Below are 21,204 nucleotides of genomic sequence, written 5' to 3'. Positions count from 1 at the left end.
GCTTCAGCTTGGCTCAGCTCCAGCTATTGTGGCCATTTGAGGAGTGAATCAGCAGGCAGAAGATCTTTCTGTCTGTAAATCTGCCTTTTCAATAAAAATAAAATGTCTCTTTTAACCCTCAATGGACAACTAAATCACCTTTATTTGGACTTCCTGGGCCCCAAAACTGTGAAAAACAAATGTTGTTTCTGAATTACCCAGTCTCGGATACTTTGTTATAGTAGCACAAATAGACTGAGGCAATCTAATCATTCTTTCAACAGAACAGCTATTTATTAGGGCCTACTGTGTGTCCAGAACTAGGGCTAGACACAAGGTATTTAAAAATGAGTAAGGTGTGGCCCCTTCCCTTAACAGGCTTATGAGTCATTTCCTATGAATCACCTAGTAACAATCAAATATGTTATCCATGAAATAGAAAATGAATTAAATTCATCCTATGTCATAGTAAAAGAAAAAGCGCCTAATAATTTTGTGGGTTTAAGTACTAGAATAATATATTTGTAGCAGTATCTAGAGAGCCACTAGCAATAATGGATATATCCCTCATGTCTCACTGTTAACAAATTGTTTCCAGCTGAGATCCCTGTAATCTGCAGGTGCTGTTTACCATGTAATTTTACCATAGGAAACGAGGGTGTAATCACTTAATAAAGTGTAAAGAATTAGATTTTTTTTTCCCCTTGAGCACAATGCCTGGTCGTGGCCAACATTCCTGATGCCTCCTTTCTTGTGCAATAGGAAAGCAATATTCTGAAAGAGAAGGCTGTTTTGTTCATATTCCACAACGTGCCTCTGGAGGCCATAATAATGAATGCAAAAGTCAAGCTAGAATTCCAGACTTTTTGTATGAGCAACCACTGATTTATGTAGAGGACATTTTTCCCTGCTATCTCTAATTGAGACTCAAATGTGGGCACAGTGAATAGGGAATCTCTTTCATCTTAAGCAGTGTTTTGTGTTGTTTTCTTGTGGTTTTATGGAGAAAATAAAACTATGTTCAAAGCATTTTCATATACAAACAATCCCCCTCTATTGAACATGTAACTTGCAAATGTCCCACATGCAACAGCAGCCTCTCTTGAGGGACTGTGAACTGCTCTTGCTACCCGTCGAAGTTGGAGTTATTTCTGCGTTTTACAGAAGTTTGTTTCTCCACCAGCCTTGCTCTTCTCACAGGCTCCCATCAGACCCTTTGGAATAATTAATACTTGATTACCTCTCTGCTGCCCCCACCCAGATACAAGAAACACAGGTCTCAGCTAGAACTCTCATAGGACCTGAACTCATTAGGGAGCAGAAAGAAAATGAGGAAATTCTGGAGTAGTAATTGTTGATGATAGGATGGTTCTCCCTTTACATTTCAGAATAGCTTTTTCCTAGAACTAACACTGTCATAATCTAGCCAACACAATGTGTTTCTATGACAAATTCACCTGTGCTAGCCACATCCAGGAATCAAGCAAAGCAAAAAAAAAAAAAAAAAAAGCCTCTAAACTTACTTATTAGAAAAGTCATTCAAATCACACTACTGCTAGTTTTGGTGTGAATCTAATTAGCTTAACCAGATATCAAGTAGGTATAGCAGATTATAAGCAGCAAATTTTAAGAAACTAGAAAATGTATCATTATAAGGTAGATGATATTAAAAAGCAATTTAAGAACTTAAAAAAAGGGGGGGGTTAGCATTGTGGCAGAGTGAGTTAAACCACTGCCTGTGATGCCAACTTCCCATGTGGCACTGGTTTGAGTCCTGGCTGTTCTCCTTGCAGTCTAGCTGCTTGCTAATATGCCTCGGAGGGCATTGTAGAATGACCCAAGTCCTTGGGTCTCTGCATCCATGTGGGAGATCTGGAGGAATATCCTGGCTCCTGGATTCATCCTGGACCAGCCCCAACCATTATGGTCATTTGGAGGATGGATAGAGGGTGTCTCTCTCACTCTTGCTCTCTCTCTCTCTTTCTCTCTGTCTCTCCCTCCCTCTCTCTCTAATTCTGCCTTTCAAATATTTCATTTTTCTAAAAAAAAAGAAAAAGAACTCTAAAAAAACCCGTAATAACTCAGTAATTCACGTCCACTAGAATAGATAACATTTAAAATAGTGACAATAGGGCACGGCGCCATAGCCTATTGGCTAAAGTCCTCACTTTTCACATGCCAGGATCCTATATCGGTGCTGGTTCGTATCCCAGCCACCCACTTCCCATCCAACTCTCTGCTTATGGCTTGGGAAAGCAGTCGAAGATGGCCCAAATCCATGGAACCTTGCACACATGGGGGACCCAAAAGAAACACCAGGCTCCTGGCGTCAGGTCGGCTCAGATCCAGCTGTGGCAGCCGACTTGGGGAGTGAATCAGCAGATAAAGATCCTCCTCTCTGTATATCTGCCTTTTCAATAAAAATAAATAAACCTTTTAAAAATAGTGAAAATACCAAGTATTGATGTGCACTGAGACTCTCAAATTTTGCTGGTGAGCATAGAAATGTTACAGTCACACTGAAAAACAGTCTGCCACTTTCTTTGGACAATTATATACCATATAACCAAGCAATTCCATCCCTAGTTGTTTATCCATGAATAAATGAAAATGTATGTACATACAACGATATGTACATGAATTTAGGATTTATTTATTTTTATTGCAAAGTCAGATACACAGAGAAGAGGAGACACAGAAAGGAAGATCTTCTGTCCAATGGTTCACTCCCAAAGCGGCCGCAATGGCTGGAGCTGAGCCAATCTGAAGCCAGAAGCCAGGAGCTTTTTCCAGGTCTCCCACATGGGTGCAGGGTCCCAAAGCTTTGGGCCGTCCTCAACTGCTTTCCCAGGCCACAGGCAGGGAGCTGGATGGGAAGTGGGGCCTGTATGGGATTAGAACCAGCGCCCGTATGGGATCCCGGCACGTGCAAGGCGAGGACCTTAACCACTACACTATCGCTCCAGGCCCACGTACATGAATTTTTATATCAATCTGAAAATGACCCAAATAATCATCAACAAGTGAGAGTGTATTTTAACTCTGTGATAGAACCATTTAAGGAGATCCTACTTAGTACTAACATGTGGCGAACTACTTATACGTGCAATAACATGGTTAGATCTCACAGACATCACATTGAATGAAAATCATGATTCTAGTTTAAAATGGGAAGAAATAAGTTTTGGTAATAGAAACCAAGATTGTTTCGTCGGGGTAGGAGGCTCTGGGGAATGACTGGATTGGGCACATAGAAAAATTCTGGAGTGATGGAAATGTTCTTATTTGGGCACTGATTGCAAAGATATGTGCATTTGTTAAATCTCTCTGAACTGTATGCTTTAATTTTTTTCTTTGTTTTATTTAACTGTATGCTTTAAGGTGATGTATTTTCTTGTATGCAATTTTCACCTCAAAATGTATTCTATTCCAGAACTTTTGTAAGAGAAATAATCCTTTGGAGCATCTTCTGCCGCAGGATCAATTTTAAATGCTTTAACACCTCTTTGGCTCACGGTTCGCCATTCCTCCTCGCCTCCTGCAACTTATTCTAAGCTATGTACAGTTCCCAAACTGCTCTTCTCTCTCTTTCCTTTAAACCTTTAAACCTACTGCTCCCTTTTCCTGTAATTCATTTTCCATTTCCTATTTAGCACTAAACCCTTACTGTGTTTCAGGATTCACTCTCTCTAAGAATCCTTGTCTACTCCCTGTCTGGATTAAGTTCTTCTCCTGCTGCTCCCACAGAAACTTAAACTCCTCTAGCAAAGCATGAATCATTCTGTAATGGTTAGAACAATAAAATAAAATCCCAGAATCATAGTAGACTGGTATCATTTACTGTCAGTGGTCCTCTACATGTTTACTAAGCCCCCAAATGATGGTATACATGTTGCATTCAAAATAGCAAAATAATTTTTGGCACTCAAAATTATTAAGAAAACTCTTCTAACCAGAAATGACTTGTAGAATTGCAAATGGGTTGAGATTTTACTATAAAAATAGTACTTTGGTTTGGTATTGTTACTAGTACATTAGCTTATATTTATTACCATTAGGTTAACTTTCTGTGTGCTTATAAGGAAACCTGGCCAGATTCATTTTGTTAACACATCTTACATTCTAATCAAGTGGCAGTTGAGCAATACGAAATTGCTCATAGTCAAACATTTTGCATATAAAAATAGCATTTTCATATCATTCAACCTAAATTTGTTTTGAAATGCAACCCTATTGAAAAGTTGTAGACACTGATCCTGAAACTATTGGATACAATCATTTCATATGAACAATAAATCAAGGGCTTTAAATATCACTTATGTTAAATCTCAGGGCTTTCTTGGTTACAACCTACATGTTTTTTTTTTTAAGATTTATTTATTTATTGGAAAGTCAGATATACAGAGAGGAGGAGAGACAGAGAGGAAGAGCTTCCATCCAATGATTCACTCCCCAAGTGGCTGCAATGGCCAGAGCTGAGCCAATCTGAAGCCAGGAGCCAGGAGCTTCTTCCAGGTCTCCCACGCCAGTGCAGGGTCCCAAGGCTTTGGGCCGTCCTCGACTGCTTTCCCAGGCCACAAGCAGGGAGCTGGATGGGAAGTGGGGCCGCCAGGATTAGAACCGGTGCCCATATGGGATCCCGGCACGTTCAAGGCTAGGACTTTAGCCACCAGGCCACGCCGCCGGGCCCTGTGTTTTCTTATTAATAAGAAAATAAACAGACATGAGGATTTAAATTAATTTTTATGAAGTCATAGAATGACATGCAGATGCATTTATGCTTCTTTTTTAAAATGCTCCAAACTGTCTAACCAGTCCATTTTAAAAGTTAATTGTAACAGTAATAAGTTAACATTTATTGAATGTATATTACATTCTGGACATTGTGTAACCCTACAGTGGATTTATCAATAAAGCATAATTATCTCTGTTTTCAGATGAGAAAGTTAAAACTTAAGTGACAAGTCCAAGGTTACACATCTAGTAAGTGATAGAGTCAGGATTAGACTCACTCTTAATCCTACTACTCGTCTACTGTTTTACCCCCAAGCACATAACTTCACCACAATGATGCATTTATACTGAAAGATTGTGATTTACTGCTACAAATGTATTGCTAAGCTAAACCATTCATACAGGAAATATACTGTGTTTTTATATAAGATCATTAACGGGCCCAGAACAGTAGCCTAGTGGCTAAATCCTCAGTTTGCATGCACTGGGATCCCATATGTGTGCCGGCTCATGTCCCGGCTGCTCCACTTCCCTTCCAGCTCCCTGCTTGTGGACTGGGAAAGCAGTTGAGGACAGCTCAAAGCCTTGGGACCCTGCACCTGTGTGGGACACCTGGAAGAGGCTCCTGGCTCCTGACTTTGGATTGGTGCAGCTCTGGCTGTTACAACCACTTGAGAAGTGAATCAGTAGAAGATCTTTCTCTCTGTGCCTCCTTCTCTCTGCCTTTCCAACAAAAATAAATAAATCTTTAAAAACAAACCTTTAAAATGTAGTAGAGTACCAAATATCAAAATGAGTCCTGTAGATCACAGGTACTGTATGATTCACAGAATAAGAGAGAATGATTTTGTTTTGTCGTGACTAGCTCCCACGACAGTGTTGACATATGTGATACCTCGGTTGGATGCATACCATTCCAGGGACAAACCACAAGTATAGCATAAATAAGAATGTTGCACAATCCCGAGTATGTAATAAGAAGTACAAGGATATGGCAAAGTCAAGGTTAACTCTGGGCAAGCATCATTAGTGCCTGAAGAAATCCAGAAATTTATTCCTGGGCTCTTTGAATCACAGAAACCTATGAAGAAGTGTTGCCTGATAAATTACTAACTAGATATTCCTTGCGGAAGAGGAAGATTCAGAGATTAACCAAAATTTCGTGCCTATGTAATTGAAATAACAAAGTCAAAAATAAAAGTGTACAGTGGAGGAGGAAATGGGCTCAGGCATTAGAGATATTAAAATTTAAGGTGAAGATGGATTGTCTATAGACAGCTAATTTTTTATGCTGGCTATGGCTGGCCTGGTTTAACCTTTGACTCATCTTGTTTTACAGATGGCCTTATTGAATTTCTTCTTCCCTGATGAAAAGTCATACTCTGGAGAGGAAAGTAGGCGTGTTCGCCGTAATAAAAGAAGCAAAAGCAGTGAAGGAGCAGATGGTAAGTCTACTCAAATGATCTTTTATGACTTCTGAGTTTTCTGTTAATAAAATCCCATTCTAAGAACCACCTTCTCAAGTGTGCTTCATCATCTCACATATTGTCTAAAGACTCAAAGTAACAGCCTAATCAACCAATCAGTTCTTTAAACTATTAGTGACTGACTCCAACTCCAGATACATCCAGTCTCCTCTCAATATGTCTGAGACCTACGGGAGCAGTTATGTCTGTAAGGATCTCCTTTTTCCTGCTCACATCTCCCATTTACCAAAGCCACCATGAGGTCCAATTTATTTTTAATTTTTCTTCTTCTTCTTCTTCTTCTTTTTTTTTTTTTTTTTTTTTTTGCATTTGACTGTTATGCCATGCTGCACTTAGGTGATGTGTTGATTCCAATGATAATCAAACCAATATTGGTATCTGTTACCATGCCCAAATATGAACTAGGGCTTCTAGAACTAGTCTGTAAGTTCTTTGAGGACAGGGATTTGTTTTTCTTTGTGGAACCCTGCAATCTAGCCTAGTATCTTACACATAGTTGGTGTTTGTCATAGGAATTCATGATAACTGTCCCTTCAGATAAACAGTGATGTACGAATGAAAACTGTCCTTTTGCAGGTATAATAGCTTTAAGGTAGCTAGCAATGTGTTCTGTGGGGCATAGCAAAATGTTGAGCTAGCTTCCAGGCAGGGTCTTTGAATCTCTCTGATATTTCAACATCACTCTGTCAGTTGACACAATGCTACCCCTTTGGCACAGGAGTTTGTAGAATGCATGGCTCTGGGCTGCTGCAAAGCCATCTGGATTCAAATACAGCATGTGTCTGGACTACATCTGCCAATGATATGTGTCTGGAGGGATACAAAGCAATATGACTTTATAAAGATGAAAATGAAAAATTTTAAGCTGACATTTGTCAATGTAAGGGCCAGTGATGGAAACAGTTCCAGAAGATGGGAGCTGTTGAAGAAATGGAGCCAGGACTTTGTCTTTAGGGGCAGAAAGAAGTAGAATTGGATAAAGTATGAAAAGAAGCTAAGAAACAGGACCTTGTAATAAGTAAAAAGAGAGCCAGAGCAGTAACTAAATTACATAAAATGTTCTGATTCAGTGACAGGATAGCCATCCTGAACCTTCAAATAAAGAATTGAACCAATGGAACCATTCTCTAGAACATATATTTTGCATGCAATTGATGGCCAAGTTCAAGGCTGGGTGGTGTCCAAGGAGTAACAACGCCCCTTATTTACCTCATACTTGCAGCTTTGTGGCTATGTGGGAGTGGGAAGCTGCAAGTCACAGTTCCTTTTCTGTCCTAATCATCTCACTGTCTACACCATGTAAGTCTGTTTATCTTTGGCTATTCCCTGGAGATCTCTCCAAGTACCACAAAAACTTTCATAATCTCTGCTTGCCAAGAAGGGGAGGAGGGTGTTCATAAGAAATATATCACTTTGTGTAATAGGCATAATCTTCCTTCCCTTTCCAAGTGGGAAGTCTAAAAATGGTCTCTGAGGTTTACCACTACATCTAACCTCCCAAGTTTTCTCTTAAAGACAATTTCCTCCTCTCCCCTAAACTACTGTATCTGGATCTGGCTACCAACATCTCTAATACTTATGTTCCTTAGAATATCTATTCTGTCTTGATGCAAAACAGGTTTTCTAATTGATAAAGATCAAAACATTTTTATTAGTTTTTAGCATTTCTTATCTGTTTCCCTTCTGATCTAATATTCTATTCAGTAGCTAGACTAGGTACTTTGTACCAATGCCAAGATTCCCATACAGTCCAGAAATTATTATTTTCTCAGTAAATCTTGGAGGAATTGAAGAGCCCCTTAGAGTTAGAGATATAAAATGCCTGGGGAGTCCTGGGATTTTATTAGATTTTGAGTTTTTCACCTGGGAAGCTATTCAACCACTTCTTTAGATGGGGTGAGTCCTCTAGTGAGTTAAAGGGCAATGAGAAGATCCAAACATCCTTTTCTTTTGAACCATTCTTGTTATGCTTTTGAGTATACTGTATTTATTATTAAGTTAAATTAAAATACCGACATTCATCAAATACTGAGTAAATATAGCAATTTAGATAATACTGGAATAGAAATACCGTAAGAGTTTTTCAGTTTGTTTTATTTACTTTTTTATCCTCATTGCTGAGAACAGGATCCAGCACATGACAGCCCTTCTTTATTCCCCCCAAGGAGCTTTACTTCCAGTGTAAACAGAAAGACAATAAAGTTGGTGTCAATAAGTGCTGTGAAGAAAAATAGAACACGAAAGTGTTGGCTTATACTGTAAGGTGACTAAGCAATGTTTCTAAGATGGGAAACATTTGTGGAGGGACCTTAATGACATGAACGTGTAAGCCCTGCAAATGTTGAGCCATGCAACTATGTGGGGAAAGAGGAAACAGAAAACTCAGAAGTTCTGCTTGAGAATAATGCTTAGCATGTTTGGAAACAAGGGAAAACAAGATGGAAAGGAAAAGAGACAAAATCAGAGAGAAAAATCCAGTCTAGAGCCTTGCGGGCCAAAGTAAGGACTCTGGTTTTTATTATGCATGAGAAAGGACAGCACAGGAGGATTTTGAGCAGAGGAGTGATAGGATCTGACTTGTATTTTAACAAAATCCCCTTACCTGTTGTGTTGGAAACAGGTACATAAATAAAGTGACAAAAGTAGGAAGACACATTAGGAAGACAGTAATACAACGGAGATGATGTTGGCTTAGACCACAATAGTAGCAGTAGTGTTGAGTAGTAGCAAATGGTTAGATTCTAGAGATATCTTGAAAAAGGTCTAACAGAACTCTCAGCTTAATTAGAAACAGGATATGGGAGATAAGAGAAGAGTTATGAGTAGCCCCAGGGCTATGGATTTAACAAAGAAAATGAGAATAGTGGCCGCTTCAAAAGATAGGGAAGATCAGGGGGAAAGTAACATAAAGGAATATAGGCAAGGAAATCAACATTTCAGGTAAGTTTGTTAAAATAGAGGTGCCTTTTAGATAGCCCAGTGAATATTTATCTAAACTGTACATCACTGCCTCAAGACAGTGAGTTAACTACTTTATATAGAGGACTTCCCATTGAAGAAGTGAGTTACTCTATGAACTGTTTTGAACAGAGTAAGAGCTATTATGGGATAGTTAAGTCAGAATGGGGTCAGTTAATGTCCCCCCCCCAAAAAAAGCTATGCAGGAAAGAAAAAATCTGTCAGATGGACTCTAAATTCATAAGTTATTTGATAACACAGAAATGTAACTATCTAGCTCAAGTGTGAATCATAAATATCAAAGAAACAGACACGTACCTTGAACAGTTAAGAACTTAGCAGATCAGCCCACAGCACCCATTGGCACGAGCAAGAGCCAGGATTGGGCACAGACCAGGCATGGTTGGACCATGACACCCACCAGTTAATGTGAGGACTGGGGTGGGCTAGGCTGGGCGAGGATGTTGCATCTGACTGCGAGAGCTGGGACTGGGGGAATGCCAGGCTAAGGCAGGATGTAGCACCTGCTGCTGAATGCCAAGACTGAGGACAGGCTATCTCAGACTAAGCTGTAGCACCCACTGGCATGTGCAAGACCCAGGACTGGGAGTGAGTCTGGTACCAGATCTTGGGGAACTCCCTTGCTGGTTTGCTGCTTCCACTGGTGAGCATGAGAGCTGGGACTGAGGGCTAGGAATGGAAGCAGGCAGGCTGGGCTAGGCTGCCACACCTGCTGGTGTACACAAAAGCCAGAATGGGTATGTACCAGCCAGGCTAGGTCGCAACACCTTCTGGCAAGTGCTGGGATTGGGTGCAAGTTATGTCAGGCTGGATTACAGTACCTTCTGGAAAGCACCAAGATCTAGGGTTGGGAGTAGGCCTGATAGGGAAACTGTAGGCGAACCTCTGCTAGGCTGCAGCTCCCACTGGTGAGCACAAGAGTCACAGCTGGTGGCATATTTGGCTGAGCAAGGAGTTAGCACCAGTCGATATACATGTGGGCTGATTGTGGGAGTGGGTCAGGCTGAGGTAAGCTGCAGCAACCACAGGATGTGCACAAGTGCCAGATGTGATGCTGGACAGACCAGGCTAGGCTACAGCACACATGAAAATCGGGACTGTGTGCAGGCCTGGTGAGGTTATCAGGGGTCCCCCTAACTAGGCCATGACACCATTGGTGTGCATGAAGACCAGACCTGTGGCTGCCTGGGCTGGGCTAGGCTGCAGCACTCATCAGTTCGCATGAGAGATTAGGCTGAAGGTGAAACTGACCAAGCAGATGCATCAACCAGGATATGCATTGGCTGGTGCAGGTAACAGACTGAAACTGACTCTGTACTAACTAGCACAAACAAGAGTCAGGTCTGATGTCACTTCAGGCAAGGTTTCATGGGGGACTTCTGACCTGAATGGCTTGATTCAAACCCTGGTTACAGGAAATATCACAATGTACATAATCTGTCCTTAGATTGCATATATCAGGACTGGACCTCCTCATCTACCAATACCTGTGCAGTGGACAGCATGCCCAAATGCATAGGGAGGACATGACAGCCAACTCATTTGGGTCAGCAGAGGACATAACCTACCTCCTTAGACGACGGAAAACAGAACAGGCTGGACAATTCTGGCTGAGCTTTGCAATATGTTCCTGGCCTTGTGCACGCACTAAGGTGAACTTGATCAAGCAGACCTTGGAAAGATTTTCACAACCCTGGTGCAAGGAAGCCAACAAAGTCTTAGAATTATCAAAAATCACTCAAGTAACACCCTTAGAATATTCTTCTCCACATTGATATCTCTAAGGAGTCATTAAATGACAGTTCCCCCATCCCTGGATGCTAATGGTAGTTTGGCAGCAAGGAGTTCCCTCCCCTTTCCCTTTGGACACAAAAGAAAAAAATTGAAGCTTTAGACCAACCCACCTTCCTCCATACCTGACCCTCCCCACCTAATCGGAGACCCACATAGGAGTGCATCTCTCAAATGTATAAACAATGTTTAAAAAAATAAATAAATAAAAGTAAAAGTAAAAATCATCTTAGCAAAAGGAGTTGTCTCAAGAATGAATTTTCTGGTTTATATAGAGTTGAATATTTCACTGTGCAAGTTTTCTACATTTAAAAGACAAGTGTCTTTAATGTTGTTTATAAATTATATTATAGAGGACTTCAGTATAAGCACTTTGAAGATTTGACATTCACCTTTAGTATCCACATGGTGAATTTGAGAGAGATTGGATGAAATTAGACTATCAAGTTCTGTTAAATTGTTTCATGTATTTGGTATAAATTTCTGTGCATTAATTTATATCCAACAATTACATAAAGCAAATTTGGAGGGAAAAAAAAAGAATGTGGCAGAGATTTCAGGGAAAAAATACTTTTTCAAGTTCAGAATTAGAGACAAGTTTAAGAGAAAGCAGGTAGGAAATGGTCAGTGTGGATGCACTTATACCTCACTAGGAGGGACACAAAGATTGTTACTCCTCACTAGGGTATTGAAGATTTCTCTGCACACCCCTCCTAAAACTGTTCACCTAAACTGTTGACATATGTCTTGTTAGAGTTATAGAGTTAGACTACCTGAAAAACAGCCAGGTTCAGCAAAATCATACTTCAATGCTATAAACTGCTAAATATTAAAATTAAAATAGACACGAGACAGCTGAATAGTAATCTATAGCCATTTTAAGGTGTATAGAACCCGGTTGTATATAAACTAACAATTGAAATGTCAATGAAGAAGTCACAGGATATGGTGCAGAACTTGCATTCTTTTTTTTTTTTTTAACATATTGGTTACTCAATACTATGTCAATTAATTCCATAATGTTATAAATTGTTACTGATGTTATGTTGGGGCTTTTAATTGATTGGGATGATACTCTGCCGGCTCTACCTTCAGACCAGAGATGGTCTCCCCAAGAAACCGTTGAACTTATCTGGACAATAAGATGCTGGACTCTATGCTTGGTAAATGCTTACAATGAAAGAATCTCAACTGAATCTGAACTGTGGTAATGCAACAAGGTGGAGGAATCCACCATGGGGGGAGGGTTTGGGAAGGGGTAGAGGGAATCCCGGTGCCTATAAAACTGTGTCACATAATGCAATGTAATCAATAAAAAAAAAGTTAGAAAAAGCAGGAAAAGCCAGTCTACTTTTTGTACATCCTTCTGATATGTTACTATCCTTGAATCTGATGTCATTTTTAAGCTTTATTTTATTGCTATTATTTTTCCATGGCACAATTTTGCAAGTATAAAGCTTCCTCCCTCCCATTTTTTCCCTTGTACAATTTTTTACACAATTACTAGAATTAATGCAAAGAGGAGCTTACAGTTTACTGAAGGAACAGGTACTTTTATTATGGTTTTTTTTTAAATTTGTTGTGATACAGTTCATTAGGCTCAGAGATTTACCCTTCCATCCTCCCCATTCACCCTTCCTCCACTGATTTCCCCTATATTATTACAATGGTATAGTTTTTCAGCAATAGTGACAAGTCCATCATTCTTCTGCTTAAGCATATCCTGACATCATAGGTATAAACAATGCTAAAAAGTCCAGCATCTTATTGTCAAGATATATGTAAGAGTTTCATTGGGCAGCCATCTTTTATTCAGTAATAAAGATGCATACTGCAAGGTATCTTCACTTCTTGGTTTGCTAGTCTCCAAGAACAGGTACCTTTATAGGCAACATGTAAAAATGAATCAAAAATAGAATAACAAGTCCTGCAGTTTTTTCTAAAACAGCACCAGATCAATAAATAAGTTCAAATATTTGTTAGTTGAATGGCCAAGCAAATAAATGAGATTAGGTTGTAAATTTTCTACTTCGAAAGAATAAATATTAAGCTTAGTCATGTCCACGAATCTTTACGGGAGGAATTAGCAATTGGTGAAGCAGCTAAGTCACTGTTTGAGATGCCAACATACCATTTCAAAGTGCCTGGGATCAAGTTCCAGCTACATTGCTTCCAGTCCAGCTTCCTGCTAATGCATATCCTGGGAGCTCAAGTATTTGAATCCCCAGTACCATGTAGGAGACCCGAGTTGAGTCCTAGGCTCATGCCCTTCACCTGGTCCAGCCTTGGCTTTTGAGGACATTTGGGGAGTGAACCAGCAGGTGGAAGACACCTCTCTCTCACACACCTTCTTTCAAATACAATGAAAATGAAAACATAAAACATTTCGAAAAAAGGAAAGGTTATGGTGATCATATAGGTGCCTGCATAAACTCACCAAGAATAAATCAGGGTGGGGCTGGTGCCTGTGCTGCCTATTCCATATGTGGACTAGTTCAAGTCCCTGATGTTTCCCAATTCAGTTCTCTGCTAATGTGCCTGGAAAAGGAGCAAAAGATGATCAAAGTGATTGGGTCCCGTGGCAGACCTGGATGGAGTTTTAAGCTCCTGTCTTTGGTCTGGCCCAGCCCTAGCAGTTGCAGCCTTTGAGGGAGAGAAACAGCAGGTGTAAGATCCAACTCTCATTCTCTCTCTGCTTCATCTTCCTATACATAACACTGCCTTTCAAATGAATAAATAAATCTCTTGAAAGACTATATCAGGCTACACAACCCTGTTTTCCTCTTTTCATCAGACTAGTAAACTAACGATTAGAAGCGTAGCATAGGCATAGTTTTTCTTACCTTAAAACAATCAGCAGCTGTATCTACAAACATCCAGTCTCTGACTCATCAATCAAGGACTGTTGCATTTACTCTCAATATCTACATTCTAATTTTATCAATAAACAAAGCATTGACTAGCTATGTAGAAGTCTCAAATGCAAGTTTATTTTTACTCCAACTTAAACCTTAACACTTCATATAACTTCAATTGTTATAAAAGAAAAAAAAGAGGATATGCGTTTTTTTTTTTCTTTTCTATTGCTCAAACTCAAATTCACTCCTCCTGTCTTGAGTTGGTCATAATTATCCCAGACAGTTTTTTTAAATTTATTTATGATTATTACTATTAATATTATTTTGAAGATTTATTTCTTTTGCTTGAAAGTCAAAATCACAGAGAGAAAAGAAAAATCTTCCATCCAAATGGCCAGTACAACCATACCTGAGCCAATCTGAAGCCAGGAGCCAGGAACTTTTTCCAGGTCTCCCACGTGGGTGTGCAGGGTCCCAAGGATGTGGGCTATTCTCCACTGATTTCCAAGGCCATAAGCAGGGATCTGGATCAGAAGTGGAGCAGCCCGGACCTGAACCAGCACCCTATGGGATATGGGTACCACAGATGGAGGATTAGCTTTCTGTGCCACTGAGCAGGGCCCCATTGTGATTCCTATAAAAGGCCCTTAGGTTGTTGCTATTCTACATGGAAAGCACAATCATTTCATTGTAGGTGTGGTGTCTTAACGGTTATACAGATCTGTGCTGGGATTTCCTCATGATGTGTTTCTGAAGTAGTAACAACCCTAAGATGGCTCATTTGGTCATATCTTTTGGGATACTCCAGAAATCCACAGAACTTCCTCTTTTAGCTATAGAACATATTCAGAGGTCATGAGATCTCAGAATATGATAACATGAATCCACAATTCCCAAGAGATATTTTTCATATTTCACAAATATTAAAAACATTTGTTCTCTTTTCTGTAGGGACATTTTTAGGAGTTGGTCAAAATATCAGTATCTATCCACACACATCTATTTGTGTCTTAGCAAAAGAATAGAAATACAGCATGATCTAATAGAAAAAGTACTAGGCTGAGTAGTAATTTCTCAATGCTGATGTCACTTATCCTCTATTGGGCTTTAGAAAAGTTACACTCCTTTGGTTTTTTGTTTTTTTGGTTTTTTTTTTTTTGCCTGTAAAAAGCAGTTAATTAGCCTGACTTACCTCATAGTAATTATATTGATCAATAATGTTTATGCAAAAGAACTTCAAAACTTATTAAGTACTATTAATGTATTCTCTCTAGAAAATGAACTTATTAGTATGATCTCCCAAGCATCTGAGGTATTAATTACTGGACAAACATCATTTCTGCAAAATGCTCTTTCAGCTAAAATGCCTTTTTTGTTCTCAATGATGCTACCCTCACTAATAGAAAGCCTGTATTCTCAAACTATGGCCCACCTTGTAATAACAAATGATCGTGTGTGCATATTTTTCTGTGTTATCCTTCCACTCTGACTAACTGTATAGATGAATTCCATTTTGTCAGTATCTCTTTGAGTTTTTGCTATGATTTTCATTATATTTGGATACATCAGAAAAAGCTAGTATTCTTTGCCCCTACTATGAAGGAGTTAATAGAAATAAACAAAATTGAAATTTATCTTTTGTCATCCATTTCCTAAAAATCACAACAAAATAGAGCATAGCTACCATTAAATTGATGCAGATAAACATGAAAGATTAATGGCATAAAAAAAAACAGTTTTCAGTGTGCACAAATGTTAGTTATAACTAAGAATTTTCCTCAATCTGGTATTGCTCTCGTATTTATTGCTTTTCAGTAAGCCATCACCCTGCTCTAATAAAATGAGAAAGGACTAAAATCACATGGAAAGATGAGAGGGTTTCAGGGGGTTGATCACAAGACAAACTTAAAGCTCTTGGAAAGCTTACCACGTGTATGGACTTGAAGAAGATGGTTGATTTCAGATGTAGAATCCCCAAGGTTGCCTGCTGCTTATGGATGCCAGCACTCTGGAGAGTGGCTTTATATCAAATAAGACATTGAGTAAGCTGGAATATCTAAGCCTGCTCATATTCCAATATTCTTTAAAGCTGTATTTTCATTGATGGAACTAGCCCTGCAGTAAATGATCTCAACAGGCTATCACCACTGACAGTTGGTTAACAAGCATTTTTTGAATGCCAACTACTTTCGAATTCTGGTAAATCATTATATGAGGCTCTGCAATTTGTATTGTTACTAAACTCCTGTCCTTATTTCCTAAGGCCTAAATTGAACTGACTCAAAGACTAGTTAAAATTTAAGCTGTTTGAACATATCAATAGGATTTTTAAGAATGATAAAAATAGTACATACTCATTGTAGCAAATAAAAGCAGTATAGAATGCGATACAATTAAATGTAAACAACCCTCCAAGCACCCTCCTGAAAGTGCTATAAAGGCAAGGCATCCTTAAAGAATATCTTACTTAAAGGAAATGACAGGCCCAAATGTTCTGAGAGTCTCTAAAGATTTATCTAATGCATCTCATTATCTCAAGTTCCTTTTGGGTATTTCTTTCTCAGCATCAGGGAAACTAGTGAACTCAAAGCCTGGAGACTTGAATTCTAATTGCAGCTATGTTAATAGTAGTTATATTAGCAGTTTGACCTTGGACAAATCTTTTTTCTCTTCTCTGATCATAGTTTCTTTTAAAGGGCTGGAATAGAATCAATTCTCAACCAAAGTAAAGAGATGCAAAATCATAAAACAAATTCATTGAAAATATATGCAGATGTATGTGTGTGTGTGAAATTCTCACCGTTCTACATCCCACTGAGAAAATTATAGTGACGTAGGTACTATTACTGATTTATTAGGAGACAAAAAAAGATGTTGGGGTAGGCATTGCGGCACAGCATGTTAAGCCACCGCTTATGACTCTTGCATTCCATATTAGAGTGCCAGTTCAAGTCATGGATCTACTCTCAGATGGAAATCCTGGCTTCTGGTATTGGCCAGGCCTACTCTGAGTGTTGTGTTTGGGAAGCAAACCAATAGATGTATGAGCAATCTTTCTGTCGCTCTCCTGCTTGCTCCCTTTCTCTTCTCTCTCTGTGCCTTTCAAATAAATAAAGGAATCTTTAAAAAAAGAAAATGTTGAGAGCCCAACACAGTAGCCTAGCAGCTAAAGTCCTTGTGTTACATGCACAGGGATCCCGTATGGGTGCCGGTTCGTGTCCGAGCCATTTGCTTTCCATCCAGCTTTCTGCATGTGGCCTGGGAAAGCAGTGGAAGATGGCCTTGGGATCCTGCACCCACGTGGGAGACCCTGATGAGGCTCCAGTCTCCTGGCTTTTGATTGGCTAAGCTCCAGCCATTGCAGCCACTTTGGGAATGAATCAACAGAAGGAAGATCTCTCTCTCTGTCTCTCCTTTTCTCTGTATATCTGTCTCCCCCACCCCCCAAAAATAATTCTTTAAAAAAAAGATTGTTTCTTTCCAATTCTGATATAAATTTCTCCTGACTACTACTTATTTCAATAACATAATGATGATAGCTAGGCTAGATTTAGCCAATCAGATGCTGTTTGAATGATTAAATACTTAAGGTTTCAATTTGGATAGTCAATGAACCTTTTAATTAGCATCCATGAAGAGGCTCACTAAGGATAAGAGCATGCAAATTACTTCAAGAAGTAAAGGCTAAGAAGGTTGATCTTTGGCTGAGTGGTGAACTGTTCCCTTCAGTATGGCTCTTCAATATATTATAGTTGGACACTGGTGTGTAAGCAGAAGGCACCTGTTGGCTCTGAAGTGTATTGTTTATGTTACTCTACTTTATTCTTATTCTAGAATGTACTTCTTGACCTGAAGAGCCTCTTTGGTCTAAAATGCAAGAAACTATTACAGCTTGTTTCTTTTTATTTTTATTCACTCAATAAATGTCTACTAGTCTCAGTGACGGGGATGCAGTTGTCAACAGGACTTTGCCCTCATCAAATCCAGTGGGTGATCACATATAGTCAGTGATATAATGAAATGTGTATAGTGTATTGTGGAGTATACAGGCACCTGATCTAGACATGGGAGGGCAAGGAAGATCTCCTGATGGGGTAACATCTGAGTTGTAGCATGACAGATACTAGACTTAGTTGAACAAAGATTTGAGGGAAGAGTGTACTAGATACACTTGGAGGTATAAGATTGGGGAATGTATCTTGCCTACAGGTCATGTATAAGGACCATAAAATCATTTGGTTTGGCCCTGTCAAAGCAACCACAGATGGAACCTGAAATTTAATAAATCTATAGCAGACTAACTTTTAAGTTATTAATTCTGTGTGGCACACAAGTAACATTATAAATATCCAAATGGCCCTTGGCATATAAATATAAAGAGAGACTTTGGCCCATTTTAGGAATCAAACTAAGTTTGTATGACTAGAGTATAGAGATCTAAAGGAAAGATGGTAATAAATGAGCTGACCAACAAGGATTATATCATGCAGAGCTTTGGAATCCATTTTATGGAGTTTGAAAATGATCCAAAAGTCAGTGGGGAAGCACAATATCGTCATCAAGAACAGGTTACACAGTAAATACCTTCAAATGCACCTATCTTAACCCTACAGTTCACTTCTATTTTTAAATATATTCACATATGTGAATTATTTGTCAATAAAGATACTCTTTGTTTCCCTAGTGTTAATAGTAGGGAATTGGAAATAACTTAAGGGTTGATTGTTTAGGGACTGATTAAATAAATTATGAAAAAACTGCAAACAAGCGGAAATCAAGGACTGGAAAAAGAAACTAAAACCATGCAGGAGTAGCTACAGTCACATTGCGTAAAACCAATTTTAAGTCAAGAAATATAAAAAAGCAGGACATTATATATTGATAAAAAAGATATAGCATTCATACACATATTACACCTAACAAAACCAGATAAATAAAGCAAACAGTATTAGATCTAAAATGAGACATATATTCCAATACAGTAATCATGGGGGACTTCAGCACCCCACTGTCAGCAATGGACAGATGATTCAAATAAAAAATCAACAAAAATACCTCAGAATTGAACCAGATTATACAACAAACAGATCCAACAGACATTTACAGACGTTTTACCCATTAGCTACAGAATGCATATTCTTGTCATCAATACATAGAATATTTTCAAAGATGACCATGTAATGGGCCAAAGAGCAAGTTTCTGTACTTTTTAACAAAATGCAAGTTATAACATTTATCTTCTCATATCAGGAAGGAATAAAACTAGAAATCCACCAAAAGAATAGAAAATTTACAAATACATGGGTTTGAACAAAATGTTCCTGAATGACTAGTGGATAATTACAGAAGTTTAAAAAGAAATAAAAAACATTCTTAGAACAAATGAAAATGAAAACATCACATTTCAAAATGTGGAATACAGCAAAAGCAATATTGAGAAAAGTCTATACAAATAAATGGATACATTAAAAAAATGAGAAAGACCTAACATGCACAATCAAACGATGCCTCTCAAGGATTTAGAATAACAGGAACAAATTAAAACCCAAATTACCACGAGACAAGAAATCTTCAACACTGAAGCTGAAATAAATTAAATTGGAGCTAAAAAATGCAGAAGATCAACAAAATGAAAAGCTGTTTTTTAAGAGATAAGCAAAATATACAACACAATAACTGTACTAACAAATAAAAACTAATAAAAAGCTCAAATAAATAAAAGGACCTCAAAATTAGAACAGAGGAAAATGAAATATCTGTTTGCAAATGACATTTTTATTGTACATGGCAAAAATCTACACACCACCCCCCCACACACACACACACAAGTTAACACTGACAAATCAAGTCTTTAAAGGCACAGGATAAAAAATTAACATACTAAGAACAGGGCCCAACATTGTGGCACAGCAAGTTAAGCCGTAATCTACAATGTCATCTTCCCATTTTTGAATGCCATTTTGGATCCCTGCTGCTATGCTTCAGATTCAGCTCTTTGCAAATGAATCTTGGAAAGCAGCAGATCATCCAAGTACTTCAGCCCCTGCCACTGACATAGAAGATCTAGATGGAGCTCTAGGATTTTGTACTAAGTTTTCTCAGCCCTGGCTGTTGTAGCCATTTGGGGAATGGATGAGCAAATGGAAAATCCTTCTCTATCTCCATCTTCTCCCTCTCCCCCACTCCATCTTTCAAATAAATAAATAATTTTAAAGTAGGATTTTTATACACCAATAATTATTTTTGCTGAAAGATCAAGAAAGAAATCTCATTTACAATAACTACAAAAGTTTAGTATTTAGGAAACATTTTTTTAACTTTTTTAAAAAGATTTATTTTTATTGGAAAGGCAGATTGACAGAGAGAAGAAGAGGCAGAGAGACAGATCTTTTTGCTGCTTCACTTCCCAAGTGGCCACAATGTCTGGAGCTGAGCTGATCTGAAGCCAGGACCCAGCAGCATCTTCCGTGTCTCTCACATGGGTGCAGGGTCACAGGGATTTGAGCCATCCTCTACTGCTTTCCCAGGCCACAGGCAGAGAGCTGGATAGGCAGTAGAGCAGCTGGGTCATAAACCTTCACCCATATGATATCCTATCACATGCAAAGTAAGGATGTAGTAACTGAGCCATCATGCTGGACCAGGAAGAAATTTAATCAAAGAAGTAAAACATATCCAAAATTAAAATTAGAGGAGACTAACAAAATAAATAATCAAGAATGTACCAAAAAATTGAAAGATATTTCATGTTCATGGATTGGAAGAATTAATAACATTAAAATGTTTCTTCTATCTAAAGCATTCTACAGATAAGGGAAATCTTTGTCAAAATATGAACAGCATTCTTTACCGAATTAGAAAAATCAATCCTAAAATTCATATGGAACCATAAACAACCCAGAGTAACCAACAGCAAGGGTGGAGAAAAACAAACCTGAGGCATCACAACACCTACTTTCAAAGCATACTACCAAGCCATAGTAATGAAAACAGCATAATACTGGCATAAAAATTAACAAATAGGTAAATGTTACAGAAAAAAAAGAGTCCAAAAATTAATCCACATACATAGATAGAGTCAATTACTTTTTAACAAGGGTACCAAGAATTCGCATGTTGAAGAAGGAATGGTCTTTCCAATAAACGATGCTAGCAAAAATGGCTACACATATGTAGAATGAAATTGTCTACCTGTGACCATACATAAAAATCAATTAAGATGGACAAAAGCATAAATATAAGACATGAACTATGAAACTTTTAGAGCAGGGGAACACTTCAAGAGACTGATATAGGCAATTTTTTACTGACCCCAAAAACTCTGATAATTTATGTATAACTAGACACATGAAATTATAATAAACTCCTAAGTTTCT

At 38.5% G+C, this 21,204-nt stretch overlaps 1 protein-coding gene across 7 annotated transcripts in view; it reads left to right on the top strand.

Moving 5' to 3' along the window:
- Window positions 1-21,204, top strand: part of EDA (ectodysplasin A) — a 360,959-nt gene that overhangs the window by 272,266 nt on the left and 67,489 nt on the right. For all 7 annotated transcript variants that reach the window (XM_041000840.1, XM_041000866.1, XM_041000849.1 and 4 more), the window contains exon 2: window positions 6,053-6,158. In XM_041000840.1, the coding sequence (XP_040856774.1) occupies window positions 6,053-6,158 (106 nt within the window). The remainder of the gene's footprint in view (window positions 1-6,052; window positions 6,159-21,204) is intronic.

This window comes from Ochotona curzoniae, unplaced genomic scaffold, assembly GCF_017591425.1.
Source record: "Ochotona curzoniae isolate NIBS_2020 unplaced genomic scaffold, NIBS_Ocur_1.0 contig_1274, whole genome shotgun sequence".
In the NCBI taxonomy this organism is placed as follows: domain Eukaryota; kingdom Metazoa; phylum Chordata; class Mammalia; order Lagomorpha; family Ochotonidae; genus Ochotona; species Ochotona curzoniae.
The sequence above is the reverse complement of the archived record's forward strand: the minus strand, read 5'-3'. Positions and strand labels throughout refer to the sequence as shown.